This window comes from Protopterus annectens, chromosome 6.part1 (genome assembly GCF_019279795.1).
Source record: "Protopterus annectens isolate FY-2018-M chromosome 6.part1, PAN1.0, whole genome shotgun sequence".
Classification (NCBI taxonomy): Eukaryota; Metazoa; Chordata; order Ceratodontiformes; family Protopteridae; genus Protopterus; species Protopterus annectens.
In genome coordinates this window covers 359970967-359998918 of record NC_056738.1, presented here as the reverse complement: position 1 = coordinate 359998918, position 27952 = coordinate 359970967, and the positions used below count along the sequence as shown (strand labels likewise).

General features: G+C 36.0%; 1 protein-coding gene across 1 annotated transcript in view; it reads right to left on the bottom strand.

Moving 5' to 3' along the window:
- PPP2R5B (protein phosphatase 2 regulatory subunit B'beta) overlaps positions 1 to 27952 on the bottom strand; it is a 1711411-nt gene that overhangs the window by 756398 nt on the left and 927061 nt on the right. Inside the window, exon 4 of the mRNA XM_044075777.1 lies at positions 14443 to 14535. Within this exon, the coding sequence (XP_043931712.1) occupies positions 14443 to 14535 (93 nt within the window). The remainder of the gene's footprint in view (positions 1 to 14442; positions 14536 to 27952) is intronic.

Genomic DNA, 27952 nt, shown 5'->3' with positions numbered 1-27952 from the left:
CGTAGGAATTTATGAATTCCAGAAAACGTTGAGCAAAAGAGTTGGAACATGAGTAGTTTTCCCAGTTAATGTGGGGTAGTTGAAATCGCCCATTATTAGGATGTTGGGTTGTACCCTAATATTTTCCAGTGTATCAAGAAATGAGGAATGGGAATCCTGGGGCATGGTAGGGGATCTGTACAAGCTACAATTTGGATTGCGGTCTTGCCCAGAGTTCATTGCATTTGGATAATCTCGGATGCATTATGCTGAGCAACTAGCCTGGAGGTGTGGATATCCTTAATGAATATGGACGCACCTCCACCTTTAGTGTTTCGGTCCAGGTTAGGTGGCCGAAAAGGTGTGGTATGAATTATAGACTGGTAATGCAGGAGTGCTTTCAGGAGCCTTGAACCAGGTCTCTGACACTGCACAGATGTCGATGTTCCTCATTTTAAGGAGTGCCTCGAGTGATTGCATTTTGAGGTTTAGACTTCTAGCATTGAGTAGCAATACCCTCAGATTTTGCTTGCTTGTACCTGTTATGATGATGAATTTGTCATTTGAACCTTGCCTAAAAAAGGCAGTATAGGGGTGGCAAGAGCCTTAGCCAGTATCCGGAATCCTAAGTGCGATAGGTGTAGGCCGTCTTTGGCAAAGCATCGTGGTATATAGATCATGTCATCCCAGGCAGACAGATACTGGATCCCCTTAGAATGACACCAGAAGCTTAGCCAATTGCTGAAGTCAATCATTTTGTGCTTATACTGTGGTATCATTCTGGGTGATGGCAGGATGCTACTTAGGGCTAGGGTCATACCTGCCTGGGCTACAAGATCAGAGAGCTCTTCCATGTCTCTTTTCATGTAGTCCAGGGAGGTATATCTCAGGTCATTCACACCAACATGGACAATGACAGAGTCATATTTGTATTTGTTGTGGAGTGACCTGAGTGCGTGCGTTATGTGGCGGATCCTGGCACCTGACAGGCAGCTGACAGTAACTTTCTCCTTGTTTAGCCTGGTGAGTGGAACATCAGTGTGCCTGACTATGGAGTCACCTATGACTAGAGTATTGGGTACATTGTTATGCCTTATGGGCTGTGGTTGAGGTTTGTAGATGATGTACTGTTAAAAATAAACAAGCAAGATGAACTAGGTGACAGTTCTGTCATTTCATGGAGTGGTATGGCAGATAACGTTTTTGTAAGTGATGAGGGTGGTAATGTGGAAGAGGACTGATGTGATATGGCAGCAGAATGTGGCATTTAAAACTGATATGGCAGTAACATAAAGACAGAGGAAAGCATCAACAAGCTGAAGGTGTGTGGTTTTGTGGCTGCAAAGAACGCAGTAACTGAAACATATGCAGCAGTAACAGCAGGCAAAAAAGAGAGCAGCAACAAACTGTAAGTAAACGTTTTATTTAAAGAAGAGAAGATCAACAGATATTATATGTGGGACTGTTCTGGGGTTTAAAGCTCAAGAAATGTGGTCTTTTATACATATTGGAACAGAGTTTTTTGTTGCTTTACATTTGAAACTGATGCACTGATTATGAGATTTATGGAATATGAAACAAAAAAGGGCATTTGTCCAAGGAACAATTATATGCTTTATGGTAGTAACTTAAATGTTAAAAAAATGTTACTTTGCAGTTTAGAACTGGAAGAAAAATATGTTGAAAATGCATGCAGGATCTGTGTAAAACTATTGATAATATTATGAAAGTTAGAGATGAGAGAAACTTACGGAATAGAGGGTGGAGGTTGGAAGCTGTTTTGAAATGTGAAAAAAAATGGTTAAACACTTGCTAAGTGTTATTTTTGTTGCTGGTCATAGAGGGACATTAAGATATGCTGACCAGCCTAAATCATGTTTCTTTTGTAAGGGCTTTTCTCATTTAATTAATGATTGTGACAAGTTATAATGTAACCAGTGTGACGAGAAAGAACATACAGTAAGAAGGTATGTGTCTGAATGTAGGTTGTGTAAAAAATGGACAATGTGGATGTTATTCTGTTAGAGGATATAAAATTCCTGACAAGTGAACAAATACTGCAAACAGAATAATTTTGGGGTGGGAATATAATAAGGGACATAGGAAGTGATTGTTGTTCTGGACTGGCTATGTTGTGAAAATAAACCAGTGAAAATACTAGATGTAATATTGGTAAGGATGGAAAAGTTAACTATTGTGGATGTGAGGTGGAGAGAACATGTTTATAGAATTATAGTATTATGTATATAATTAGCAAGGAAAGAGAATCTATTTCATTAAATATTAGATTATGTGGTGCATAATAGGAAAATTATAATTGCAGGGGACTTTGAGATTTAAGGGGAAGATGTTAAAAGAACGGGAACAATGTAAAAAAATACAGGAAGTAATAAAATATGGTAAATTAGCAATGTGGAACAAAAGTAAATGGTCTTATATAAGGAGGCACTTGGTTCTGAAATTATTTTGTATTATTGGAAGACTGAGGAGTAACAGTTGGTGGTAAAGTTGCGACAGGTTTTTCAGACCATTAAGCAGTATGGATGGAGGTACTGGAAGAAAGGAAGTATATTAAAATAGGAAAAGGAATAAGAAGAAGAAATGAGAAATTATGTGATGAAATTGGAGTGGAAAGTATCACAGGTATGGAAGGATCATATAACCATGAAGGACTGTTACAAAAACTGGTCTGAACGGCAGATTGAATTTTAAAAGAACTATAAAAAGTGTTTTTTTAATGCTAGGAGGAAGTAAAAAAGGAAGAGAAAGTGAAATATGGGAAAATGTGGACACGTATTAGAGGATTCAAAGAATAATACAACAGACCATTATGATATGGAAAAAGAAATCTATAAAAGAAGGCAAGAAAAAGGCATTACTCTTTAGGCAGAGATTTTATTTAGAAGGGAGATGGGAAGCGATATCTGCATATTTGGATAAAAGAGTAAACAGAGATATTAGTATAATGAAGGACAGAAAGAAAAGCACGGGAGCAAAGCAGGAGTACTGTACAGCATGCCGAAATATGTACCAGGGCAATAAGGGAGATGGAAACTCAACCAAATCCCAAACGACTTACGAAAGAATTTGAAAAAGAAAGTGAAAGAAGCTCCAAACTAACCTGCATATGATTTGGTGGATAGCCAATTGGCTTAGCGATAGTGAAACTTCTGCTACTTCTTAGATCTCCATTTATCAAATGAGGATCTATAGTTAACAACATGGATGATTGCAAGCTGGTAGTTGTCGTTAGGTCCCCTTCTGCCATACAGCCAATCCATTAGGGGGTTATACTTGTCAATAGCTGGTGAAGAAAAATGAGCTCACACTCAACATCAGAAAGTACAATGTAGCATTTTTAAGCATGCATTAGCTCCAGCTGTAGATAACACACCATTTCGAAATGAAAAGGCAGTGAGAGATCTAGGTACTTGTGTGGATAGCTCCTTCACATTTGACCATCACACTTCAACAGCGGTTAGCAAATCCTTTTACCTTGTATAGACTCCTTAGGAGTGATCTGTGCCTTGTTTATAGTACTATATGGGATTCAGTTTGCCATGAAATCTTATACTTCCAAAAATCAACCAATGCAGCTAACACTAGGGCCAGAGATCAAACTCTACTCCGACAAAGTAAATAAGTTGAGGTGGAGGGATAGATTTGTTACTCAGTGCCTGCTCCTCCTCTGGAACAAACTGTCTCTTCCAGTTAAACAGAGTGGGACACACAGCTTCCCTTTATGAAGGACCTGGACTGGTTGTGTGTTCATAAATCCATCCCTGGTATGACTGGCCCAGCCCTCTTTATAAAGGGAGGAAGGCCTAAGGGCGGGCGATGAAAGGGCAGAAATGACTTTGCAGCTCAATTGCCTTGTAACTCATATGATCCTTGAAAGGTTTCTCAGATAATACAAAAAAGTACACTACGTCTGCTTATATCAAAGATAACTTTTTAACAATGTGGATCTAGGGCTGGACCTGTTCCTTGATTTGTCAAAGCATTCCGCTCTCTCAGACAGACAGGTCTCATAGATAGGCTAGCAGATGCTCCTTTAAACTGGTTCCAGATATACTTTGTGGGCAGAACATATAGAGTTGAATGGGAATATAAATACTCCACTGAGTACATATGGGTGAAATGAGAGCCTCAGAGCTCAGTTATAGTTCTCTTACTATTCAGACAAGAGCATTTTTTCTGTTAGGCTGTCAGTGAGGCAGCCATCAATGGTCTTATTCTTCTTATGCCATAACTTATCCCATGTGTCTTAGCAGCACTAGTGGGTTCGAGTGCACTGGGTGGGAGTGAAGTAATCATCTGCTTGCTCCATAACAAGCAAACAAGCTTTGCATTTATAGTTCCCACTGAAGGGCTAACTGGTCTTTGCACACCTCCAAAGGAGGACTGCCTCAGTGTTTCTTTTGGACAGGTAAGCAGCCTACACCTGTTCATTCCTCCACTACCCATCTGGGTCCCCCAGTAACAACAGTACTTGAGATCACCTAAGTGATAGTTAGGGCTCCACCCATCTTCTCATTGGAGCCAATAAGGGGATGAAGTCACTGCTGTCTGGTTACCCTCAACTATTCAAAGTCTGTTCACTTTTATGGTGTTACTTCCAGCATATATCTTCGAGCATGAATTTCTTTATTCATATTTGCTCACTATTTGTTGTATCGATATACTTTTCCTCACAAGTGTATGCATTTTTTTCTCAGAGCTTTTGCAAACTCAAAGAAAGAGTGAAAAACTGTGTTATTATTTTGCACTAACTCTTAAAGTAACCTTGATATGTGAATAATACAGTAAAGGGATATGGGGGTAAAGCTCCAACATGGGAAGTTATTTTATTGAGTGGGGGGGGGGGGTGTGATTGCTTGAAAGTCTGTCTCTCTTTGAATACTTGTATTTAGATGCTCTAAATACTGACAGAAATACTTTTGAGGAATTGGGTCAGAATAATCATATTTTTAGAACTTGCAATCTGAGGTTTCATTTTGCCTAGAACATTAGCAACACATACTGACCTCATGCATCTGAATCTTACTCTTTATAAGCTACAACTTCATCCTTGAAAGCTAGTTGTGCAACTTAAATTTCATTCTAATCCTGTATAAAAGTAACCGTATCCTCTTCTGCCGTGCTCATTGTTGTAAGCTTCTCTTTTGTTTAAAAAGTCACTGACTATTGAGTAAGGTTTTCTCAAATTCTACACACTGAGCAAAATGTTACTTGAAAATAAGAATGTAATAATAAAATAAGCATTCATTGTGGGGGGCTCCACTCCCTCTTCCTCTTACTTATATACTGTAATTTACAGTCACACAACAGTGAGGGTAAGGGAAGACACTCTGAAACACTGCACAGTGGTCTCACACAGGGAACATGCTGGCCATAAATTAACATATTTACAATAATATGAGCAGGAACTCAATGGAATACAGTTAAACATGACTTACTAAATAAATTCTCAAGCTAGTGTAGGTGTAGGGAAACACTGTTGCCCTATCTACTTACATACTAAGTCCAGCCATTCAAAAACTAGGGATAGAAATCTCTAGCTTAACAAATTAAATATCTGGGTGATGTTCTGGATGAAGAGGTTGTTACATGTGTTGCTAGTAGTTTCTACAGGAAAAAGCCCTTCCTTATCTGACTGACAATGCTTAGACTTAGCACCCTGTGACTAGGTGCTTACTGATGGTGTATAATATATAGAATACACAGGGAGGAATTTGACTTAACATGAGAAACTCAGAAATGTTTGTGTGTTAAATTTATTTGTGGTTCTACAGGAAGGACTCATCAAGAATCATCACTGTGATGTCCTAAAATATGTAAAGTCCCTAAACTGGCATTCCTTCAAGCAGAGTCTAGACTATAACCAGCATACGTCTACATACCAAACTCTTAAGAGGGCACACAGATTAGAAACATGGCAATCACACTTAAGATCTGTTCTCTGCTGATCTCAGAAGTTCAGACAGACAACTTTAATGGCTTTAAGAAACTGATCTACTATTACTTTGTCTCCAAAAACAATAATGGTCTGAGTAAAAAAGGTTATATCTAACTTTTGGCATAATTCTTAAACTCTTCAGTTATGAAATAATTTACCACTCCATGTTCCTATTACATATAATACAGGTTTGCTTGTTTGTGCATTTCTCATCACACAAATCTTCAAACAAGTCACTGCTTCAGGTATGTCTATATCTACATAAACATAAAAACACTTAGAAACATACAAAATATGTTATATAAACCACATATGCCAATAGCAAAAGGAGTTTTTTTCTGTGTGGATATTTGGTTTACATATGTCTATAGCCAGACCATTAATCTACAATCCTTGTTTTGCGCATAAACATTTATTTACATATTTTTATAAATTTATACACACACACACACACACACACACACACACACACACACACACACACACACACACACACACACACACATATATATATATAGTTTATCACAAAAAGGTTGAGATTAACAATGCAATTCGTTTATTTGTTTTGCCCACATGTGCGACATCCTGCATATTAATTAGCTTACAATGTCGAATATCATACTGACAAATGCAAAGTTGGTATTATTTGACATCCTGTTTCACCTGCCTGCCTTTTCAGCAGTATGAACATATGCAGATCAGTACTGCACAATTCTGCAACTCACGTATTTGCAGGGGGGCAATCCCCTCTGCATCCCCCCCCCCCCACACCTTGCAAACTATATATTCCAACTCCGAGATTGCACTACAGTGAGGAAAAGGATTCATTTCCCGATCCGCACTGTACCGCAATCTCTATTCATTACACTGACCATGTTTAAGTGAATGCACAGTGGCATTCGCTGTACAGGACACTCAGAGATTTGAAGGTTGGCAATACAGGAATCAATCAACTTCCGTTTGACATTCCCATTTTAACTCATTTCATAATAGTTTTGCAATGTTAATTTTGCCACAATGAAATTGACTTCATATTTTAAATCAAATCATGTTATATATTCATATCATAGAAGTGGAACTTTATTTGATGCAATTGTTCTACAGCTAATTGTGGAGTTCTTTCTTCCTAACCCTCCACTGAAAATTTTCTCTACTAGTCGGACAACCTGGTATATAAAATATAAATAAAACCAAATAAAAAAAAACAATCAGCTGACATGGATTATTGGTTATATTATCCAATCTGTGGAGTCCTAAGTCCTATCAAGATGAATCCGACATGGTGCAGCTTAACACTCCAACTATTTAGGCAAAACTTCACCTTTATGTTAATTCTCAACTTATTACCCCAAATACATTTACTGTTTAATGTTTTAACTCCTTAATTTCTTCTATATGGAAATTTGATGTGAATGCTATATAAAGGAAATGGGGCAATATAATCATTTGCAACATGTCTAGGAAGCCTCCCTTGCTACTTTGGGTTTTTAGGGCTGAGTATTTCATTTAGAACTTTACAGTTTGTTTTTGCAGTATATGTTCCTAAGTACATCAGGACTGCCTCAACTGGCCTAACAGACACAAAATCATTAAGGGCGTGAGAAGCTTAAAAAATAACATTCAGTGTGTCATGTTTTTGCAGTACTGCCTTTATATCTGTATGCTTTACTAACTCTGCCATGGAAATCTTGGAGAGGGATCAGAGCAACATAAATTAATTAAAATTCTATATCCAAAATGGCACCTTGTGAATGATCTCTATTGGTAAAATGTAATACTCTGTGTTGATTTTATCATGTAAAATAATAGGATGGAAAGGAATTGTCTAAAGCTTTGTCTGGCTCAAAGAATGTGATCCAGCTACTTACAGTCTTTATCTTATGAAGTGGGTTAATGGCTTGAGGCATAGAACAACTATAATGGGAGCATTGAGCATGCTTATTTGATATTTTTGCTAATCGAAGGCAGACTGATAATCTTTATCATATCATAACATTTGACCTTGCATCTTGACATATGTTCATAATTAACTGCAAAACCTGGAGTCAAACTCCTCACTGAGAATGCTCCAGCTGACTCTGTCAAGTTTCTTCTCAGTGTAAAGCCCCTGCCAAAAGCAGTGAGTAACCTGTGTTCTGGAATATATAATATATTTATTTTGTCCTGTATTTATTTGTCCGCAACAATCCCACAATGATCTGTGACAAAAACATTTGGAATGAGTGTGGCCAGCCTGTTGGCTTATATATCACCATATTATTCATGGTCTATATTTAGGACTGATATAAATATGAATAAAGACATCTCAATGGAATTCTTTCCTGTCATCAAATTAATGGAAATTCATGATTCTTTGCTTCATGGGAGAAAGCTACCACTGCTGATGATATCTTCCAGACCCTGGGATATCATATAAATTGCCTAAATGCTCCTAATAAAATTCTGACTGACAGCTATCACATTCCAGACACTCAATGGTAGAAACCATCTTTATTACCTATTCTAGTGCATGCTTCATTATGTAAACCATTAACTGTGCATTTTGCTCTGCTGTAGCGTTGGAAAGTTGCAGACCCTTCCTAAAATAATGCCACTGATTCACTTTATATCCCTCTGAAGGAGTTGCTCTTTATAACAGTGCATAGAATATGGAAAAGAGAATCAGAAATCAATCACAGTTACTAGTCATTTTGTATGGGATTTTCTTCAGCTGAAATACATACAAGTCAGCATTTTGTTTGTGCAGTCTTGGCACAACTAGTTTTGAGGTTCTGAATACCCTTACAAATATCTCTGTCTTAAGCATCTCAGGCCAACATCTTTTCTGCTGTCTAACTTTGAATCTATGCACAACCTTGCAAATCTCCTGCAAATGTAGGTGAAATATTGTCTCATGGATCCATTGCAATTTAAGCCATTTGATTTAGCAACCTGACTTTTGAGAACCATCCATTTTAATGTATCCCAGAAAACAGTGCTGAGAGCGACATTACAGAAGGTGTTATTTTTAAGGATTACAATGAGCTGGTGTGCTCCTTCCATCCATGCTTACAAGTTGTGTCTGTCTCCTACAGCAGCCCCATAAACCGCTGCCAACATTTACAGAATTTACTAGCCAAGTAGGAAAAAGAAAAAGATTGTCAGGCCTTTCTTCTAAATCTCACACACACACACACACACACACACACACACACACACACACACACACACACACACACACACACACACACACACACACAGACACATATATATATACACACACACACACACACACACACACACACACACACACACACACACACACACACACACACACACACACACACATATATACACACACACACACACACACACACACACACAGACACATATACACACACACACACACACACACACACACACACACACACACACACACACACACACACACACACAGACACATATATATATACACACACACACACACACACACACACACACACACACACACACACACACACACACACACACACACACACACACACACACACACATAACCAGTTTACCTACTGCATGTGTTTAGGAGGTGAGAAGAAACAAGAGCACTAAAGGAAATCCCACACAAACACACAGAAGACATGCCTACTCCACACAGAAGACATCCCCACAGCCAAGAATCAAATTAGGGAACCTCTTGTTTGTACTAGTCAGGCTTTAAATTCCTTATTACCAAATGCCCATGTACTAAGGGCATGATTAAGAATTTCTCTCTGCAGTGCAAATGACATCCAGGGACCAGTGCTACCTTGGCAATGCTAGAGACAGACTGCAAGTTCAGAAGCAGCATACATACATACAATGTGCTCCAAGTTGGAAGAAATGGGGTACAACAGTAGTGTGCTTCTCATTCTAGGGTTTTAGTAAGTGATACAGGGAAGGATAGCACATCTGGGTGGGCATTCAGGGAGCATACAGTAGGTGTGGCTATATGTCCCTACATGGTTACAGAACAGAAGACAGTTATCAAGGAATTTCATTATTGTATTAGGGTCAACAACAGGGTTAACTGTTTGACTTTTTGTCTATCCTTTAGCTAGCTCTATCCTTCTGTCCCACCATTCTCCAGTCCAGTACTACCTGCTATAGCCATTGTAGTCTCATGCTTTCATCCACCTGAGCCACTGAGCCTTTGTGATTTCCCAAAGATGTTCCAACCATGCCAGGGCGGCCATGGTGGTGGAGCAGTTAGCATTGCCGCCTCACAGCAAGAGGTTCTCCGGTTCGATTCTTGGCTGGGGTACCTTCTGTGCAGAGTCTGCATGTCCTCCCTTTGGTTGTGTGGGTTTCCTCCGGGTGCTCCAGTTTCCTCCCACATCCCAAAGACATGCAGTAGGTGGATTGGACACTCTAAATTGGCCCTAGGTGTGAGTGTGTGTGTGTGTGTGTGCCTTCTGTGGAAGGTTGGGCACTGGGCTGGCAAATCGACACCGTAAAACTCCACTGCCAATCATGAGTGGACAGATGATCGGCTGTGGCGACCCCTAACCGGGAAAAGCCGAAAGAAGAAGAAGTATGGTTTCATGCCAGGAAAGAGCACTACAGATGCGATGTTTGCTCTGAGAGTGTTGATAGAGAAGTACAGAGAAGGTCAGAAGGAGTTGCATTGTGTCTTTGTGGACTTAGAGAAAGCATATGACAGGGTGCTTAGAGAGGAGTTGTGGTACTGTATGAGGAAGTCGGGAGTGGCAAAGAAGTATGTAAGAGTGGTACAGGATATGTATAAGGGTAGTGTGACAGCAGTGAGATCTGCCGTGGGAGTGACAGATGCATTTAAGGTGGAGGTGGGATTACATCAAGGATCAACTCTGAGTCCTTTCATATTTGCACTGGTGATGGACAGGTTGACAGACGAGATCATACAGGAGTCCCAGTGGACTATGATGTTTGCAGATGACATTGTGATCTGTAGTGAGAGTAGGAAACAGGTTGTGGAGACCCTGGAGAGGTGGAGATATGCTCTAGAGAGAAGAAAAATGAAAGTCAGCTGGACTAAGACAGAATATATGTGTGTGAATGAAAGGGAGGATAGAGGAATGGTGAGGATGCAGGGAGTAGAGTTGGCAAAGGTGGATAAGTTTAAATACTTGGGATCAACAGTTCAGAGTAATGGCGAGTATGGAAGAGAGGTGAAGAAGAGAGTACAGGCAGGGTGGAGTGGATGGGGAAGAGTGTCAGGAGTGATTTGTGACAGACGAATACCAGTAAGAGTGAAAGGGAAGGTCTACAAGAGGGTTGTGAGACCAGCTATGTTATATGGGTTGGAGACAGTGGCACTGACAAAAAGGCAGGCGTCAGAGCTGTATGTGGCAGAGTTAAAGATGTTAAGATTTGCACTGGGTGTGACAAGGGTGGACAGGATTAGGAATAAGTATATTAGAGGGTCAGCCCAAGTTGGACAGTTTGGAGACAAAGCCAGAGAGGCGAGATTGCGTTGGTTTGGACATGTGCTGAGGAGGGATGCTGGGTATATTGGGAAAAGGATGCTAAGGATGAAACTGCCAGGTAACAGGAAAAGAGGAAGGCCTAAGATAAGGTTTATGGATATGGTTAGAGAGGACATGCAGGTGGTTGGTGTGACAGAGCAAGATGCAGAGGACACGAAGAAATGGAAACAGGTGATCAGCTGTGGTGACCCCTAACCGGGAAAAGCCAAAAGTAGAAGAAGAAGAAGAAGAAGGAGACTATAAGTGGATATACATGTATATAACTGCAATAAACACTTCCTCCCAAAAATACAAAAAGGAATTATGTACAGATACAAATGTATCTGAATTACTAATGAACAATTTCTCATGGGTTAATGCTTTTCAAAAAGGAATTTGTGATAGCAAGCATTTTGCTGCCTGAGTTTTCAAAACAGAGTCGTGCCTTTGTTATGAATGCATACACTAAATGCACAACCGCTCCTTAATGTAACAAGAAATTTTCAAGGCTTGTGGTACACAGCTTGAGATATAAATCACTCACTCAAAGCAGGTCTGACTAGAAATTTTACTGTGCCTGTTGGAAGCTGTGAGGAATGACAACTTCACTCTCAACCAGACTGCCTGCAGGTTTTCCAGGATTTAGGTAAAAGTAATTGTTTTCTTTTTTTCCCTTCTAAAATTACTTCATTTTTAACAAAACATTTTTGAAAGCTAGTCAATCTGAAATATGCTAACGTGAACCAGGGATGCATGCATTTCTCTTGTAATAGGCAGGTAACATACAGCCATTCATAAATTTACCATTACATTTAAATATCTAAATCTGATCTTTCTAAAAATGAAGTACTAACTGTCTCCCTTTTTCATGTAATAATTGTCATACATTTAGTTTTCATTTCTCAGAGTAAAGTGTACTTGTCTGGAATCAGGAAGAGTGTTTCTTGGCCTTTTGGCTATGATCAAATGTTAAAATAATAATCATATACGCTGTTTACCTACATCATTGGAGTGGTGGTGTCCAGAGTCTGGAAAGACAGTTACAGTATTTTCTCCATATTTTGAAGATATTGTATGAAATATACTACAAAAATATAAATTGGTGCCACAACAAAGGATATAAATGAGGGTCACTCATTACCTCATACTTGCCTGCCAGAAAGCAACAGTAGTTTTAAAGATGTATGCAAAAATTCAGAGGTAGCTCAAAGAGCAATTGTAGGCTGGCTACATTACTTCACTAACACCTGCAATACTGGTCTTTAGGTAAGAGGACAACTGACCAGTAAAAAGAAAGCCATGCTGTAACGACAAAGTCTTCCTTCCTCTCTCACAACTCTTATCTTGGAGACAAAGGGATCTATGAACAGCAGAAGTAAGATGTGAGTAGCTACAGTTTTAAGTTAGGGAGTTTAAAGGTAACGCCTAACTATCTAGCATTCTGAGGTATAGAAACCAAGAGTAACTCTACTCCAGACAGTATAAGGCATACTGAAGTGGTGTTTCTCACTAAAATTTATGATTTGGCAAAGCTTCTGTTACTTTGAACATCTAGAGCTGCCGGTGGTACTTCCTGGGTTTAGACCCAGATGCTTACAAGACTGGCAACAAAAACAAATCTGTACTGAGTGATTGGTGATAGCTGGATGGTATTGTACAAAACAAGCTCCAGCAGCTGGTCTTGAAGCTGTGTTAAATCCCACTTCCTAATTTTGATTGATAAGTTCTGCTCACTTCTACAGCTGACATCTTCTTTAGTCCCTCCATTCTTCCTGTCTCAGCCATTTACTTCCTGTCTGTTCTCTTTAATCATTTACCCATGTCTGCACTCTACCCTTCTCCTTCCTTAGCTCTTGTATTTAATGCATCTGCCCTTCGTGGTTTTCTTCTTTTTCTTTAACTTTTTTCTCCTTGCTACCTTTGGTATCCTCTGTTCTGCTTATTTTTTATGACCTCTTCTTCCAACCTAATTTATCTTATCCTCCCACTAACATGCCATTTATCCTTTATTTCAAGCCTTCCTTTCTGACTTTTGTTTATTCATTTTCAAAATCTATCGTTGGCTGTCTTTGTGTTTTCATTTCTTATAAGACCACTTCTCTCTCACTTTTCAATTTTTGTTTACTGCATGCTCACTTTATCCATTTTAATTTATGTTTTGCTTACACTGCCACTTAATTTTTTATTATACTGTATTTCCCTCTTGTTACTAAGGGTTTTCTGATAGTGTACTGCATATTTGTTTGGCTTACAATATAGTTCATCTGTATTTTTGAAACTATGTATTATACCGATTATCACAGTTTTTCTCTCTGGGGAACCACTGTAGACCTGCCAAGCATCTTTTTTCCCAAAATACAAAGTAATAAATAAGGAGTGGAGATACATTTAAACAAAAATAATATAAAGAGTGTACTAAGATCAGAGTGAAAGAAATAAAAAGATATATATGACAGTGATACAGACAGAAAGACATCTTCCAGAGTAGAACTGACCAATTGTTAATTTCTGAAGTACAGTTGTCTAAATATAAAAAAGAGCTACAAAATAATAATAATAATAATAATAATAATAATAATAATAATAATAATAATAATAATAATATACAATATATTTGTAGTTCTTTCCCAGATAATGCTGTTTAGTCAGAAAACAATATTTCAGGGACTCTTATTCCTTAAAGCAGGATATGATGAATTACTATTCTGGTAATAGTCCAAGATCATTACAAGTATGCATAATATGACTGACTGAGCAAACAATCTAAATTATTATTAATGCTGTCATATCTAATCCAAGAATAAGGCACAAATATATTTCTGCAACTGTGGCAGAGAATTTAATTTTCTTCATTGAGGGCATAACCGTGATATCCAATCCAAGGTGTAGATAAAAGAGCTATGTCTTTATGTTGACTGCATTTATTCTGATTCATAAAAAAATGTTTTCCAGACATGCAAACTCTTCCTTTCAAATTGTAGTAATTGTACAGCTTCAGTCTGCATGCATTTAAATATATATATGAGTTCAGAAATTGCTCACCATCAGCACAAATTTCTGGTCCACATATCGTTTAGCCACAGAAGGCTGGAAGTCAGGACTCTCCAAGAACCGCAAGAAAAATTCGTAGACAAGCTGGAAACAATATACAAAAAAATGATTAACCTGTGAGTTGCCCTTGACCCCAGTAATCAAACATTTATTAAGAAGCAGGGAAGGGATGACAGGAAGAGAAGGAAAAGGGCTGGCAAGTTGGCTCAAGCATAAACAAAGTAATATAAACCAGCAATATACAGTACATTACGGTAAAACAGAAATAAAGTAACTAACTAATATAAACCAGCAATATACAGTACATTACGGTAAAACAGAAATAAAGTAACTAACTAATATAAACCAGCAATATACAGTACATTACGGTAAAACAGAAATAAAGTAACTAACTAATATAAACCAGCAATATACAGTACATTACGGTAAAACAGAAATAAAGTAACTAACTAATATAAACCAGCAATATACAGCACATTACGGTAAAACAGAAATAAAGTAACTAACTAATATAAACCAGCAATATACAGTACATTACGGTAAAACAGAAATAAAGTAACTAAAACTACTTGTATAGTATTCACCTATGAAGCTACAAACTTATTTTCTTAAGTTATATTACAATACAATAGCATGCAAGACATCATAATTGTAATCTCAAAGCCCACTTCAGGATCATAAATCCTGGTATCCTACTTGTTTCAATTATTAATGAACTTTATTTAATTTTTATTTTAAGCACACACAGCAATGTGTAAAAGTTTATAAATAAATAATAGTAACGGAGCAACAATAAATGAAAGTTTCTCAAACAAGGCAGTGGACACAGTACTGGTGCAGTATGCAGTACTAAATGCAAGGATTCAAGATTAAGAGGGACACATTGATAATGCCACAGCTGAGGAAGGCCTTTGGATATTCATACAAGCAGGAATATGGGAGGTAAGACAGTACATTGCCATGAATATGTTAAAGGGAAATAAAGGAAGGAATGAGGCATTTTTAAAAATGTTCCTCATGAAGTGCAAAGAAACACACAAAAGGAAAAGGGAAACCTAAGGCTAAGGTATTTCTGACAGAAGATATCCCGCTGGGATCCAAAAAAGAAGGATAAACCAACTTAAGTGACATAAAGGGATAAAGGCCCTGACTATAACCTGGGTGACTGGGGTTCAGTTAGCAGCTTGGGTGTCTGCTGGATCTTGTGTGTGAATGATAGTGGTATTTATCACAGAGGAAATCATCAAACAGGCCATAATCTCTCTGAAGAGGGGTAGCAGATAAAGCCTTGGGACAAGTGTTTAGCTCACCAAGCCACCGTATGGCTTTTCACATGGGAAAGGCACAGTTGTCCCTGCTCTGGTATTGGTCACGTCTCCTGTTCCAGTGGAGTAGTTAGGGACATAACTTTAAAATGCCAGTGAGGCCAAAAATAACCCCATGGTAGCCTGGAAGAATATCCCACAAATCAGCTTTCATTTCCATACTAAGGATACCCAGTATGGGGGAATGACTGTACTCTAAACTGAAAGAGGCTGGCTTAATGGTTGCCAGCCATGGTGGCAAAAAGCATCCAGAAAAGGGAAAGAAAGGATGATACATACAAATGTCTATAACAAGTGGTGCAACATTGTAATTCCTTGAGAACTGACCTCAGCAGGAGGCCATTCAATGCCTGGAGTGCATCACTAGGGCCATAATAAACAAGAGCAGAAAATGTTGAGTTCTATTTATACTTCAGTGCTTAGACTGCTGCCTGACTACACAATGATCATTAGCTTGGAAAGCATAAGGACAGACCCAAAATAGTACTACAAAGCTGACCCAAATGCTAAGGATCTGGTATCACCTGAAATGCTGTTTATACTAATGGTGGACTAAATTAGCAAACAAGTTTGAGGACACAGATAAACACAGCTGCTCTATACAAATGACATGGCAGCCTCAGAACAGCAATATCAGAAAATGAAACAGGAATGGAATGCAAAACTGGAAGATGAGATGAAATTGAGTACAAACAAGACAGCTGTCATGGCAGCAAATGCGGGGGGGGGGGGGTCAAAAGTAGTTGAAAGCTGAGATAGAAGGGAAAATAGTGAAAGAGGTTAACAGCTTCAAGTATCCGGGAGGGGGTAGTTGAAGAGAAGGAAAATCTGAATTAGGAGGTCACAGCTAGAATCAAAGGGGCTGCACCCAAATGGCATGGAGTGTCAGTGGTCGAGTATGAAAGATGAAATCCAAAGAAGCTGAAAAATAAGGTGCTCAAAATAGCAGTACAACCAGTACTTCTGAAATATACAGAAACCTGAGCAGTGAAGGCAGAGCAGTTGAGGAAGCTAGAGGTGATGGCGATGAAGTGCCAGAACTGAATAGTAGGATAACTACTGAGGAACAGTTAAAGAAATGAAGAGAAGAAGCCAAAGTACTGTAGCTCAAACTGTAAACAAGGTCAGATAAAAGACATTACAGTGGTTTTGGCTCATGTGCAGGAAAGCAGCAGATGATCTGATGAAGATTTGGGACAGACAGGAAGAAAGCAAGAGGAAATGACATTCATCAAAGAGATAAATGGATTGCATAAGAGAAGACCTATGACAGCCAAGCATGACTTTCAAAGCAAGTAGGAGAGGAAAAAAGAATTGAAAGAGGTGATAATAATTGAAATAACACCCCGACCCCATGGTGAAAATGGGAAAAGGGGATTGATGATGATGTTGATAGGATAAAGTGATCTATAATGACAGGTTGACCAGGCTGAGGTCATACTGCTGAAGCATCAAAGAAGTTCTAAAAGGAAAATTACTGAGACATTTAACTATTTGAGAGGGACAAAGAAGGTACAAATCAGGTTATTTTTTCTGAAAAAAAAAAAGAATAGTAGGACCAAACAACACGAGTGGTAGCTGGAGTGGAGTGGATGAAAGCATTTTGCTTCAAAGAGGGGACAGCTGATGAGTGAAAGAGCCTGCTTATGGACATGATATCAGCAAAAATGCAGTGGCTTCATGAGACAGGTACATGTCATCTGAGAAGAACATTGAGGAGGAACAATGAGGGTAATTCAATATCTGTGACACCAAGTCAGCAAGAAAGGAGGCATTAGCTGCACAACCTTTTCTTCCAGCATATGATCAATCAGTCATTAAGTTAATCTGTTAAGCAGACTACTCAGAGGTAATCTCTGCCTTGCATATAAAGCAATCTTAGATCTTGCTGTAATGGAAATGCTTCTCATTCGTAAATTAAATGGTATAAGATGCACTCGCTCTAGGGAACTCAGTCTAGTATGTGACGTCAAATGTGACATCAACAGGACTTGCTGGACAGACTGATATGTCTCACAGATGTTACTTCTCTTCTGGAACAAACTTGCAGTTCAGGAGAAGCAGAGTCCCTTGCTGACCCTATTTAAGTGTAATTTGGATGATTGAATTGAAACTGCAAATTCACCCCGGGAGTTTCACCTATTCCCTTTTTGGACAGGGGCAGTAGCTGTTGACTTAGTTCAGCTTAATACCTTCATTTCTTGGGAACAGTTGTACTTGGCTAGGCTTGTAAGGGCCCTAGGCCATTAGCCAAGTAGCTTCCTATGATCCTATGATCGAACTCAGACATGGCAATCAAGAAATATTCAGTTACGATCGTAGACTGATTTCTACCAAGGCTCATCTGTCACTGCTGAGAATGCAAGGAACTGTACAGCTTAATTGTTTTATGAACCCTTACGGCGGATCACAGACCCAAAACCTTCACCACTTGGTTTAAGCAGTTACAGCTAAAAGCATGAAGAACACCTCAAAAAATAATTGTAATAATGAAGTTTCAAATTCCTTAGGTAGCATAAATACTCCATCCATACATCTTAATTTTCTTAAGATATACGTAAGGATAAGATATACGTTTTTGAATGCGACAAAAAAAGCAGACCACATCTTTTAATATGCTGTAGAAAAAAGAGCCTTCCAACCACATTGTTTTCATAAGATTCTTATCACCAAAAGTCATGCACAATAAATTAACAACACTTCATAAAAAGGAATATTATGCAGGGATGTCCTGCATCCTAAGCCTTGACTCGTATACTTATTTAAAGTTATCTCTACAGACAAGAATTTTCTCTATATTATCAGAATAGCTTTCCTCATCCAAACCACATCTTTACCACCATAACAATGTCATCAGTATATGCCATTAACAAAGGCAATAGAATATTTGGTGTAACATGCCATAAGACTACTGCTACGAGATTCTGCTGGTTAGAAATAATGACATCACTAGCCAAAGCAAACAAGATACTGCTCAAAGGGGATTCCTGTTTTACTCCTCTATTCATCTTAATATCATCATTAAACTTCCAGTTAATTACTCTCTTAATATAAGCATTATCATGTAAAGATTGTATGAATGTCAATACCTTGGGATGGAAACCATAATTATTCAAAATATCCCATAACATATCAAAACTACTATTGCATGCGCTTTGCCAGCATCACAAACCAGAATTTTATGATTTTTTTTTTCCTTTTAGAATACAGGCAACCACTTCCTTAACTAAAGGCATCATATATTTAATAAATGTATTACCTTTAACTGCATAAATCTTCATATATACAATTTCAAGCAGTGTATTACTAGTTCTAGTTTGTAATATTTTCATGAAAATGTTATAATCAGTATTAGCAAAGGTCAGTGGTCTCCAGTTTTAAATGTCATCTTTAGTGTCCTTTTTACGTATAAACTATATTGCACCCTGGCAAACAGTGTTATCTGTAGCACTCATAGCTAATTATTCTTTTCACACTTTAAGAAATATAGCCCTCTGTTCAATGTCAAAAAATGTATAATGCTTATAACTTATTGCATCTATCCCTGGGGAACAATTATTCATAAGTGAATGGAATGCCTCATCTAACTTGTTACTATTAATAGGTTTTATCATATCTTCTGCTGTAGCAATACTAAACTTTTTAATATTTCATGCAATTGATTGCTGCTGAGGACAGACAGAATGTATAATGTGACCATGTTTTCAAAAAATATTACAATCCCTGAAAGAGAATATAATAATTTGTTATCCAATTATCTTTCTACTTTTTTTCTATTTAACCGCTTTACATAGGAAAGGTGATAGCTCTTCTTTCCTGCCATGTAAAGATATTGTCTGTCTTTATAGTAAAGAATATGTTGTCCCATTAATTTGTCTGTATAATTGCTTCTTCAGTGCTTGGGCAGGCACTTCTTCCATCTTTAATGCCAGTTCATAACATCTAACTAGTACAGTGTCTTTAGATTTCATAAAACCCAAAATATTTTTCCGAAAGGTTATTCCTTTTGATATTTATACTGAATTCAACAACTTTCCAAAGTTTTGTATAAAGGCCTCATAGACATGTGATATTTCCATAAAACACCCAGTTTGGGAAGTATAATATTTAGCATGTATAGCATCACCATTCAACTTTTTAACACCAAATAATCAGAAAAGCATGCTTCAAAAATATACCACCACCTTCTTTTAAATTTTCAGAAAGAAAAACATAATCTATTTCAGCATGAAGTATATTTCTTTTATAAAGTCTAATCTTTCCTAATAATAATTATGTCTACATTTCCTACAAGCATGCATATCAGAGCCTATTATTTTCAAATATTTATATAGATTACAGTTAAAATCTCAACTAGTAATTATGTTTGTATTTCTAATACATATGGCATAAGTTGCTCAAAAAGGTAGATCCTATCATTAGTGTTAGTATATTCATAACAATATACATTTATAAGTCTGTTGCAACAGACATTCATCAAGAAGAAGATATCTGTCATGAAGGACAACAATTTGTTCTAGTAGAACTATTTTACTATAATGCAGTAACATAGATAATCCCAAATATATATCATTCCCAAAACCTCCATAGTATGGAATGAGACCATAAAGTTTCTGCTTGTATTCATTGTTGATGCATTAAATGTTAAATGTCTATCTGACACATAATATCCATATCTAGTTTTTTTTTACATCACTCAGAGTTTTACACATGACATTCTGCATTAGCATACTTTTAACATTAAGGGATAAAAGCTTTAACTTTTATCTTTTTCACAAACTGTCTTCTGTTTTAACTTTTTCTCTTGTGTACTCTATTACCAACAGTTAAATCACTATGTTCATTATTGTCACCTTTCTCATTCTCCTTATAATTCTGTGGCCTCTTCCTCTTTGACATGCATTTATTTATGTTCTAAAATATCACCACAGTGTTTGCAAACAGTATACACAGGTCCAGTATCATACTCACAATCACTATACACATCCAGACTCCTTCGGTAAATAATTATTTAGCAACAGTCACAGTGATTAATATCCTGTACCAACCCTCTGGTCTATTCTGCAGGAAGAGGAAATCACACCCCACCAAAAGGAGTAGGGGTCTTTATTAAAATACAGTAAATTATCCATTAAAAATAAATTATAGGTTTAGTATTTTTACATTCATTTTCACATGTTAACCCATGTCCTTTTAGCCATAACCAATAGTTCACTTTTTCTTTAATTTCTAAAAAATATCACTTGTTATTATCAAGAATGTCAGCACACCTTGTCAATCAGAAATTCCAAATATAAGAGGAAAATTTAACATCAACTTCTGACACTTTCTACAAAGACATATTTTCAAAATACCCTTAGTATATCATCATAACTCTCAACTGTCCAAATTTTCACAGAATGTCTAGATTTATGCCTCACATCTTTGGTCTTCATAAAACTTGTGGTTTTCTGGCAAATTGATGAGAACTGAATTTAGTAAATAATGTGAGACAAAAAGAAAGCTAGGTGCACACCATGGTAGAAGATAAAAAACGTAAGCGCACTTAAAACAACAAATAAATACAAAAAGGTAAGAGCTTTTGCTACCTCCTAGGTATCTTCTTCAGACCTAATTAAAACAGTCAAAACAATCACTATTTAAATACAAAAGAGCCAATCGGAGAGGCCAAACAATTAACTTATCAAATCATTGCATAAAATCCCACTAATCAATCACATTGAAGAAGCTACTTAGGTGGCAGTGAAAGCGCTTACCTTTTAGTTTTGGTTCTTAGGAATGCACTTTACTAACCATTGAATCTTTTTGTGAAGAATTTTCTAAATAATGACAGAAATTTAAGTTTCAGACTTCATATCATTAAGAAAATATATGGTAACACACAATCTTTTATCCTAGCAACGTTCTAAATTTATACAAGCGATATTTGCAATTTGTGCCTAATTTTGGGTCTTTGTTCCCCCATTATTTTTGGCATTGTCCAAATTTTATGCTTGAGAGGTATGTATCCCAAATGCCCAAACTATTATCCTTTAAAAATGCAATAAATATACTTTCCTATTATAAGACATTTCATATAATTTCCAACTTTCCCTTAGTTAATGAAACTCTCTTAATTTTTTCATTGTTCCTTTATTACTTCTATCTTCCCAAATATTCTACTTAAAATTTCAATGTATTTCACAGAAAAATAAATCTTTCCTATTCTAAATATACTACCAAATCCTTTACTTTTTATAAACTTAAACTAAATCCTACTACGCATATTTTTTTTCAATTTTTGTATCACAATCCTTGTTCATACCTTGTTTTAACTGTAACAATTATATCATCAGAGTAACTCAAAACTAAAGGTAATTATATATTTTCATATTGTCAAAATAACTCAAAACTAAAGGTAATTATATGTTCATAATGTATATTTGCATCAACTGCCTGACTTACCAGACTAAAACATACCACATTTACTACTAAAATAAATAGTATTGTACTCAATGGTCGTCCCTGTTTAATTGTTGTTTAGAATTTTAATTTTTTTACCAATCCACCCTCTAACCAATGGAACCAAATATTTCTCATAGGCACTTTTAATAAATTTTACTATTAAGTTTATGTTTTAAAGCTTTAGTAACTTCCATAATCTTTCATGATTCACATTATCATACACTCTATAAACATCAGCAAATATAAATAGTCCCTCTAACTTTTCGGTGTCTATATCTTGTCTTACTTCCTTTACTATATTCAACATTTCTTTTATATTCCTGTTCTTAACCCCCAAAACACATTGTCCTACTACTCTGCTAAAGCCCTCCCAAATCATATTTGTAATATCATTATAATTATGTAATATACATTCAATAATATAATCAGCTTCCAGTTTTACAATGTCTTATCAATTTCCATAATAATTTTATAACTCCCTTACAATTTCTTTACTCCTAATTCTTATTTTTAACTTTTCAATAATAATTTTCAAAAATATGCTTTTATCTACTTCCTCCATATCTGTAAAAATCTGTAATTCAGTCTTAGCCCAGTACTGTATCTTCTCTCTCTTTCAAAATCACTTAAATTCCTCTGTTGCCTTTTTTTGTTAATTCCTTTTTAGTATTTTCTGAGATTTTAACACTTCAACCTAAAGACCCTTTTATTTATTTATTTTTTGAGAATATATTACTTAAAAGCATATGTAAATTCTTCATAATTCCTCCCTTTATCTTAAATATTTCTCAGTTTTCATTCTTGACTTCTGTTATAACATTTTCTCTGTATTTAACTTGTTTTCCTAATGAGTTAACTTCTACCTTTCCTCTTATTAAATTCTTCTTTCTACTAGCAGTAATTATTCAACTTAAATACATTTCTTTTCCATCCAAAATATTTTTTTTCTAATTTCATAAGTTTTTCTCTGCACACTTCTTTCCTTTCCTCATGCCAACACTTCTGTCTCTACATATATTATTTTATATTTCTATATATGTCATCCACCATAATTCCTAATCCCTGTAAACCCCCCTCATTGACAGGTATTTCATTAAAAGTCTTTCCCTTTCTTTCTTCAAAGCTATCATTTTTCACACATCCTTATTAATCTTTTTAACCCTTTACCATTGCCCAAAATATTAATATTCTGTCAAAATTATTATTCTATTGCTACACAATCTGAAAAACCTAATTAATTACTTTTCTGCACAGGTATTTGAAGACTTCTTGAATAAAACAAATAGTCAATTTTTAAATTCCCACTCCAATAAGTATATATTCACTCTATATTTAATACCATAAAAATGACTGCATATTTCCATACACACTTTTACATCCCCTCTCTGTTTCCTCTATTTTTACATAAACTGCAATTCACATTCACTAATATTATATTCATATTAATTACTAAGTATTCCATTAACTTCCTAAATAGTTCTTTCCTTTCCTAAAGCATATACATAAATTGCTATAATTCTAAATATATTGCTAGGTATCTTACAATCAGTAAGGGACAATGTAATAAAGCCGTCAGACACTGGACACTAAATTACATTCATAATATACATTCAACTGATCAAGTTCTTACATGACTTTTGAGACGTTTCATTTAGCAGTTCATACATCTATAACACACATTGCAAATGAACAAATCTTTGATTAAATTTTTGAGACTTTTCCTTTAGCATTTTGTAGTAGTTTAAAAAATAGACATTGAGGCTGTGGAAGGCATATATTACAGATTACTTTTGTTTATTGTTAAGAAAAAGCCTCTTCTACATTTTAGAACTTATGACGTGCAAGAACACAATAAAGTTATATTAAAAAGGAGAATGTTTTGTGTCACATGAGGCTTGAAAGGAATAGAAGAATATATTATATACACTGGGTATGGGAGGTGTTGGTATACTGAAAGGAATGCAAGAAATGTGATAATTGTTTGTGAACAGTGGTTATTGAAGATAAATTAATATTAGAATATGGAAAGTTGTTCAAATCTCTTTTGCAAAGAAAATTTACTCAGTAAATGTAATATTAATTAAGGCTGTTATTTTAGAAGTGTTTATATGATCCAGAGAAGGTGGAACTGGAACTGGTACAAGTAATTTTGGAATTTATATGGAATGTAAATTAAAGTATGTTTGAATGGTTATTGTGTATAATAAGCATTTGTACTCAATTTGCATGCATTCTGTATCAAGAAGTTATTTATAGAGCAAGGAATTTTTATGTAAATGATTGTATTTGGAAATATGTAAATGAGAAAACGCTTAGTGAGGGGAAAGTGAGGAAATGGTGGAAGTAATAATATGATGCAAATAAGGTATTCCAAAGGAGTGTGAAAGTTAAGGCATTCAAATTAGTTAGAGGAAAAAGGTACTAAGTTGTAATGGAAATATTTTACTGTGCAGACGGATATGAAAATTTAAATGAAATAAAGAAAACATGATTAAAGAGAACATGGAATGACATAAAGAGTCTTATGAATGAAGAGATGGAGATTCCTCATGACATTTGTCTTCAGATAGACTTATAGTAAAGGCAAACATTAAATATAAATGTAAGGAGGAAAGAATTTGTGAAAACCATGTTTGGGGAATGTAAATAATGACTGTTCATGCAGTTATACAATGTCACTTAGGATTTTGGGAAATAATTACAATCATTTTTAAAAGAATGTTTTCAAAATGTTAGCTTCGACATGATTTCATTTCAGGTTGTGATAAAGATGAAAATGTGTAGGGAGTAGATAATATAAATAATACCTATTTCTTTCATTTGGAAGGAAATATGTCAAGAATTTCTTAAAGGTTAAAATGTTGATAATGTATTACAGTAAATAAGGTTGAAAGCAAGTAGTATATGTGTTAAAGAAATAAATGTGCAAACATGTAGATATACAGATATACAAATATTGAGCATTGTGTATTATAAATATGTTGCATTTTAATAAGGTAACACAACTCTTTTCACTATGGTATATAGGCTCTCTTATAATTAAGATGAGCAGCAACTCATGACTTCTGTGCTAACTGGTTACCTTAAACTTGCATGAAGCATGCTAGTTTATATAGGTTTTTGTCAGATTAAAATAGATAAATGATTTTCTTCTTTGGCCAAATGCTTGTTTTATAGGTGCTATATTTTAAAAAAATGTCTAGTTTAGATGTTTCATAAACTTGCAGTGGTTTCCAATATTGTTATCAAATTTTAATGTTGAGTTTTAATTTTTTTTTTCATATCAAATGTGTTGAGTGCTGATTTTGTGTTTGGTGAGTACTGGAGTCCATTTTATCAAATATTATTGTACATGTTTTAGTTTATTTCAGTATGTACTGCAAGACTAATGTGTGTGGGAGACCACTATGCACTATAAAAGAGAGAGTTTCTCCCTATGTCATAGTTGAGGGACCATCAAGCTACTATACATAAGTAATGGAGTGTAGAGAGCAAAGATGTCCACATGGTGGTTTCCCTTTTGTAAAAATATTTCTTTGATGGTTATATTTAGCAACACTGTGTTCAATCTATTGGTATCAATAAAATGTTTCTTCTACTGTCACTCTGTTCAATCTATTGGTATCAATAAAATGTTTCTTCTGTGTTCTACTGTTTATCTTTCATAGGGAAACTAAACTTGCAAAATGTTTGCAAGTAACACCGACAAAAAAATAAAGTATGATATGACTGGGAAGATAATGACACTTTTTAGGTTCTGAACCATAATCTATTTGAGATTAAATGTTAAAAAGTGTTAAATATGGGATTTGTTCCTACAAATGGCTGAAGTAAAATTAAAATTCTCTGCAATTTAAATGCAGTGTCTCAAGTGTATGAAATTGTAAGCAGTCATTCAAATACATACAGGTTTTAATTTGGGTTGTATTTGATTTTTTTTTTACACATTACTGAATGCAAAATGCAGATATACTGAAACTTTCAGCATTGGGGATAGGAGTGGGTATATGTGAGTTTTTGCAGGTTAAGTTTAGATTAAGGGCTAGAGTAGGAGATATATTTAATATACTATTTTTCTTGTGGTATTTGTAATGGGTATGGGATTTGTATGAGTGTTTCCTGATTAGAATTAGAGTAAGGAGTGAGGAATGGGATGCATTTGGAGATGTACATGGGCCATGCTATATGTGGTGTATGTATGTGTGCCCGAGTGCCTTATGTAGTGGCAAAAGGTATGACTGAAGTTAGAAATATTGGCAGGGTTAGGGTTAGCATGCACTAATAAGGTTGTGAGGGATGGTCTGCTTTGTCCCCCAAAACATTATTGAGGTGTGCCAATCCTAACCCTGCCCTTGCCTCAACTCCATACCTAAAGCATTGCATTTTTGTAACACTAAAACTTTTAATTTATTTTTTGTTTCGATGCTATTGCATTTTGATGTTAGTTGTAAACATATATATATGTGTGTGTGTGTGTGTGTGTGTGTGTGTGTGTGTGTGTGTGTGTGTGTGTGTGTGTGTATGTGTCTGTGTGTGTGTGTATTTATATATTATATACACACCCACATCCAAAGATGCATGCATACATGAAGTCATTCTGATATTGGTGAAATGGTGAAAACACTTACAGATACAGAAGTTTAAAGAAGTTAATAAAGTTAGGTTTCATTAATGCCAATTATGGAATTATTATTTTTTTGTTATTTTTATTTTTCCATTTAGACAGTTCCTAGAAAGAACTCGAGTTGTTTTCCATTAGACTGATAAGTGAAGTGGCCACACAGTATGTGCTGAACTGAAATAGCTGTACATGGAGAGAAAGAAAGAAAGAAAGAAAGAAAGAAAGAAAGAAAGAAAGAAAGAAAGAAAGAAAAAGAAAGAAAGAAACAATGAGAACTGCATTTTAGATAAGTTCCAACCCTCGAAAAGAAACACCCAGGGCCATTCACAATTTGAAGTGTCAAAAGGTACACCTAGAATATTAAAATTTAGAAAAAAACAAGAGTTAAATTAAACAGCGACTACAAAAGTGGGTATCTCCTTTCATCCCTTACTCCCTAATGTTTCATCAAATAATGCATGTGAATTTTCTTTTGAACAGATAACTGTACTAAATATTCAAATACAAACATGGTAGACATAACCTGAGAAGTTTTATAATATGAGGCTCAGTAAACAATTCTAGTGCATGGATAAAGTCAATATCAAGTCAATATAGATGAGCAATTCAGAGGGCTCAAGCAACCATTATGTCTTTTGGAGGTAAAAGAGAGCCATCTATAGCAACAAGTACAGTTGTGTAAGTAAACTTAACATAACTGTAGATGTTCAAATAATCACTGTTGTAGTAGCCTTAGCTATAGGGGATATATCTTACCAAGGATATAACAGCTGGCCAGCTTCCAAAGCTTCAGACCACCTTCCACACACCCAAACTGTCAGGCAGCTAGTCAGGTGCCAAGTCCTTTGGAGATTACCTGCCAAAAGAGGGAGGGAGGCTGAGCCATGAAAGGACAATGCTAGGAGCAACAAGATGAATGTCCATACACTGGCATAAAAAATGCACCAAAAAAATTTGTATGGAGGAAGGGAGTGGCTACTGCAGCATTGATCATTCAAACGTCTACTGTTATGGTAAATTTAATTACATATTGATCACTGCTGCAGTAGCCTTAGCTATATGGGGTAATTCCCCCTAGCTTACACAATTTGGGGGGGTGGAAGGAGAAGAG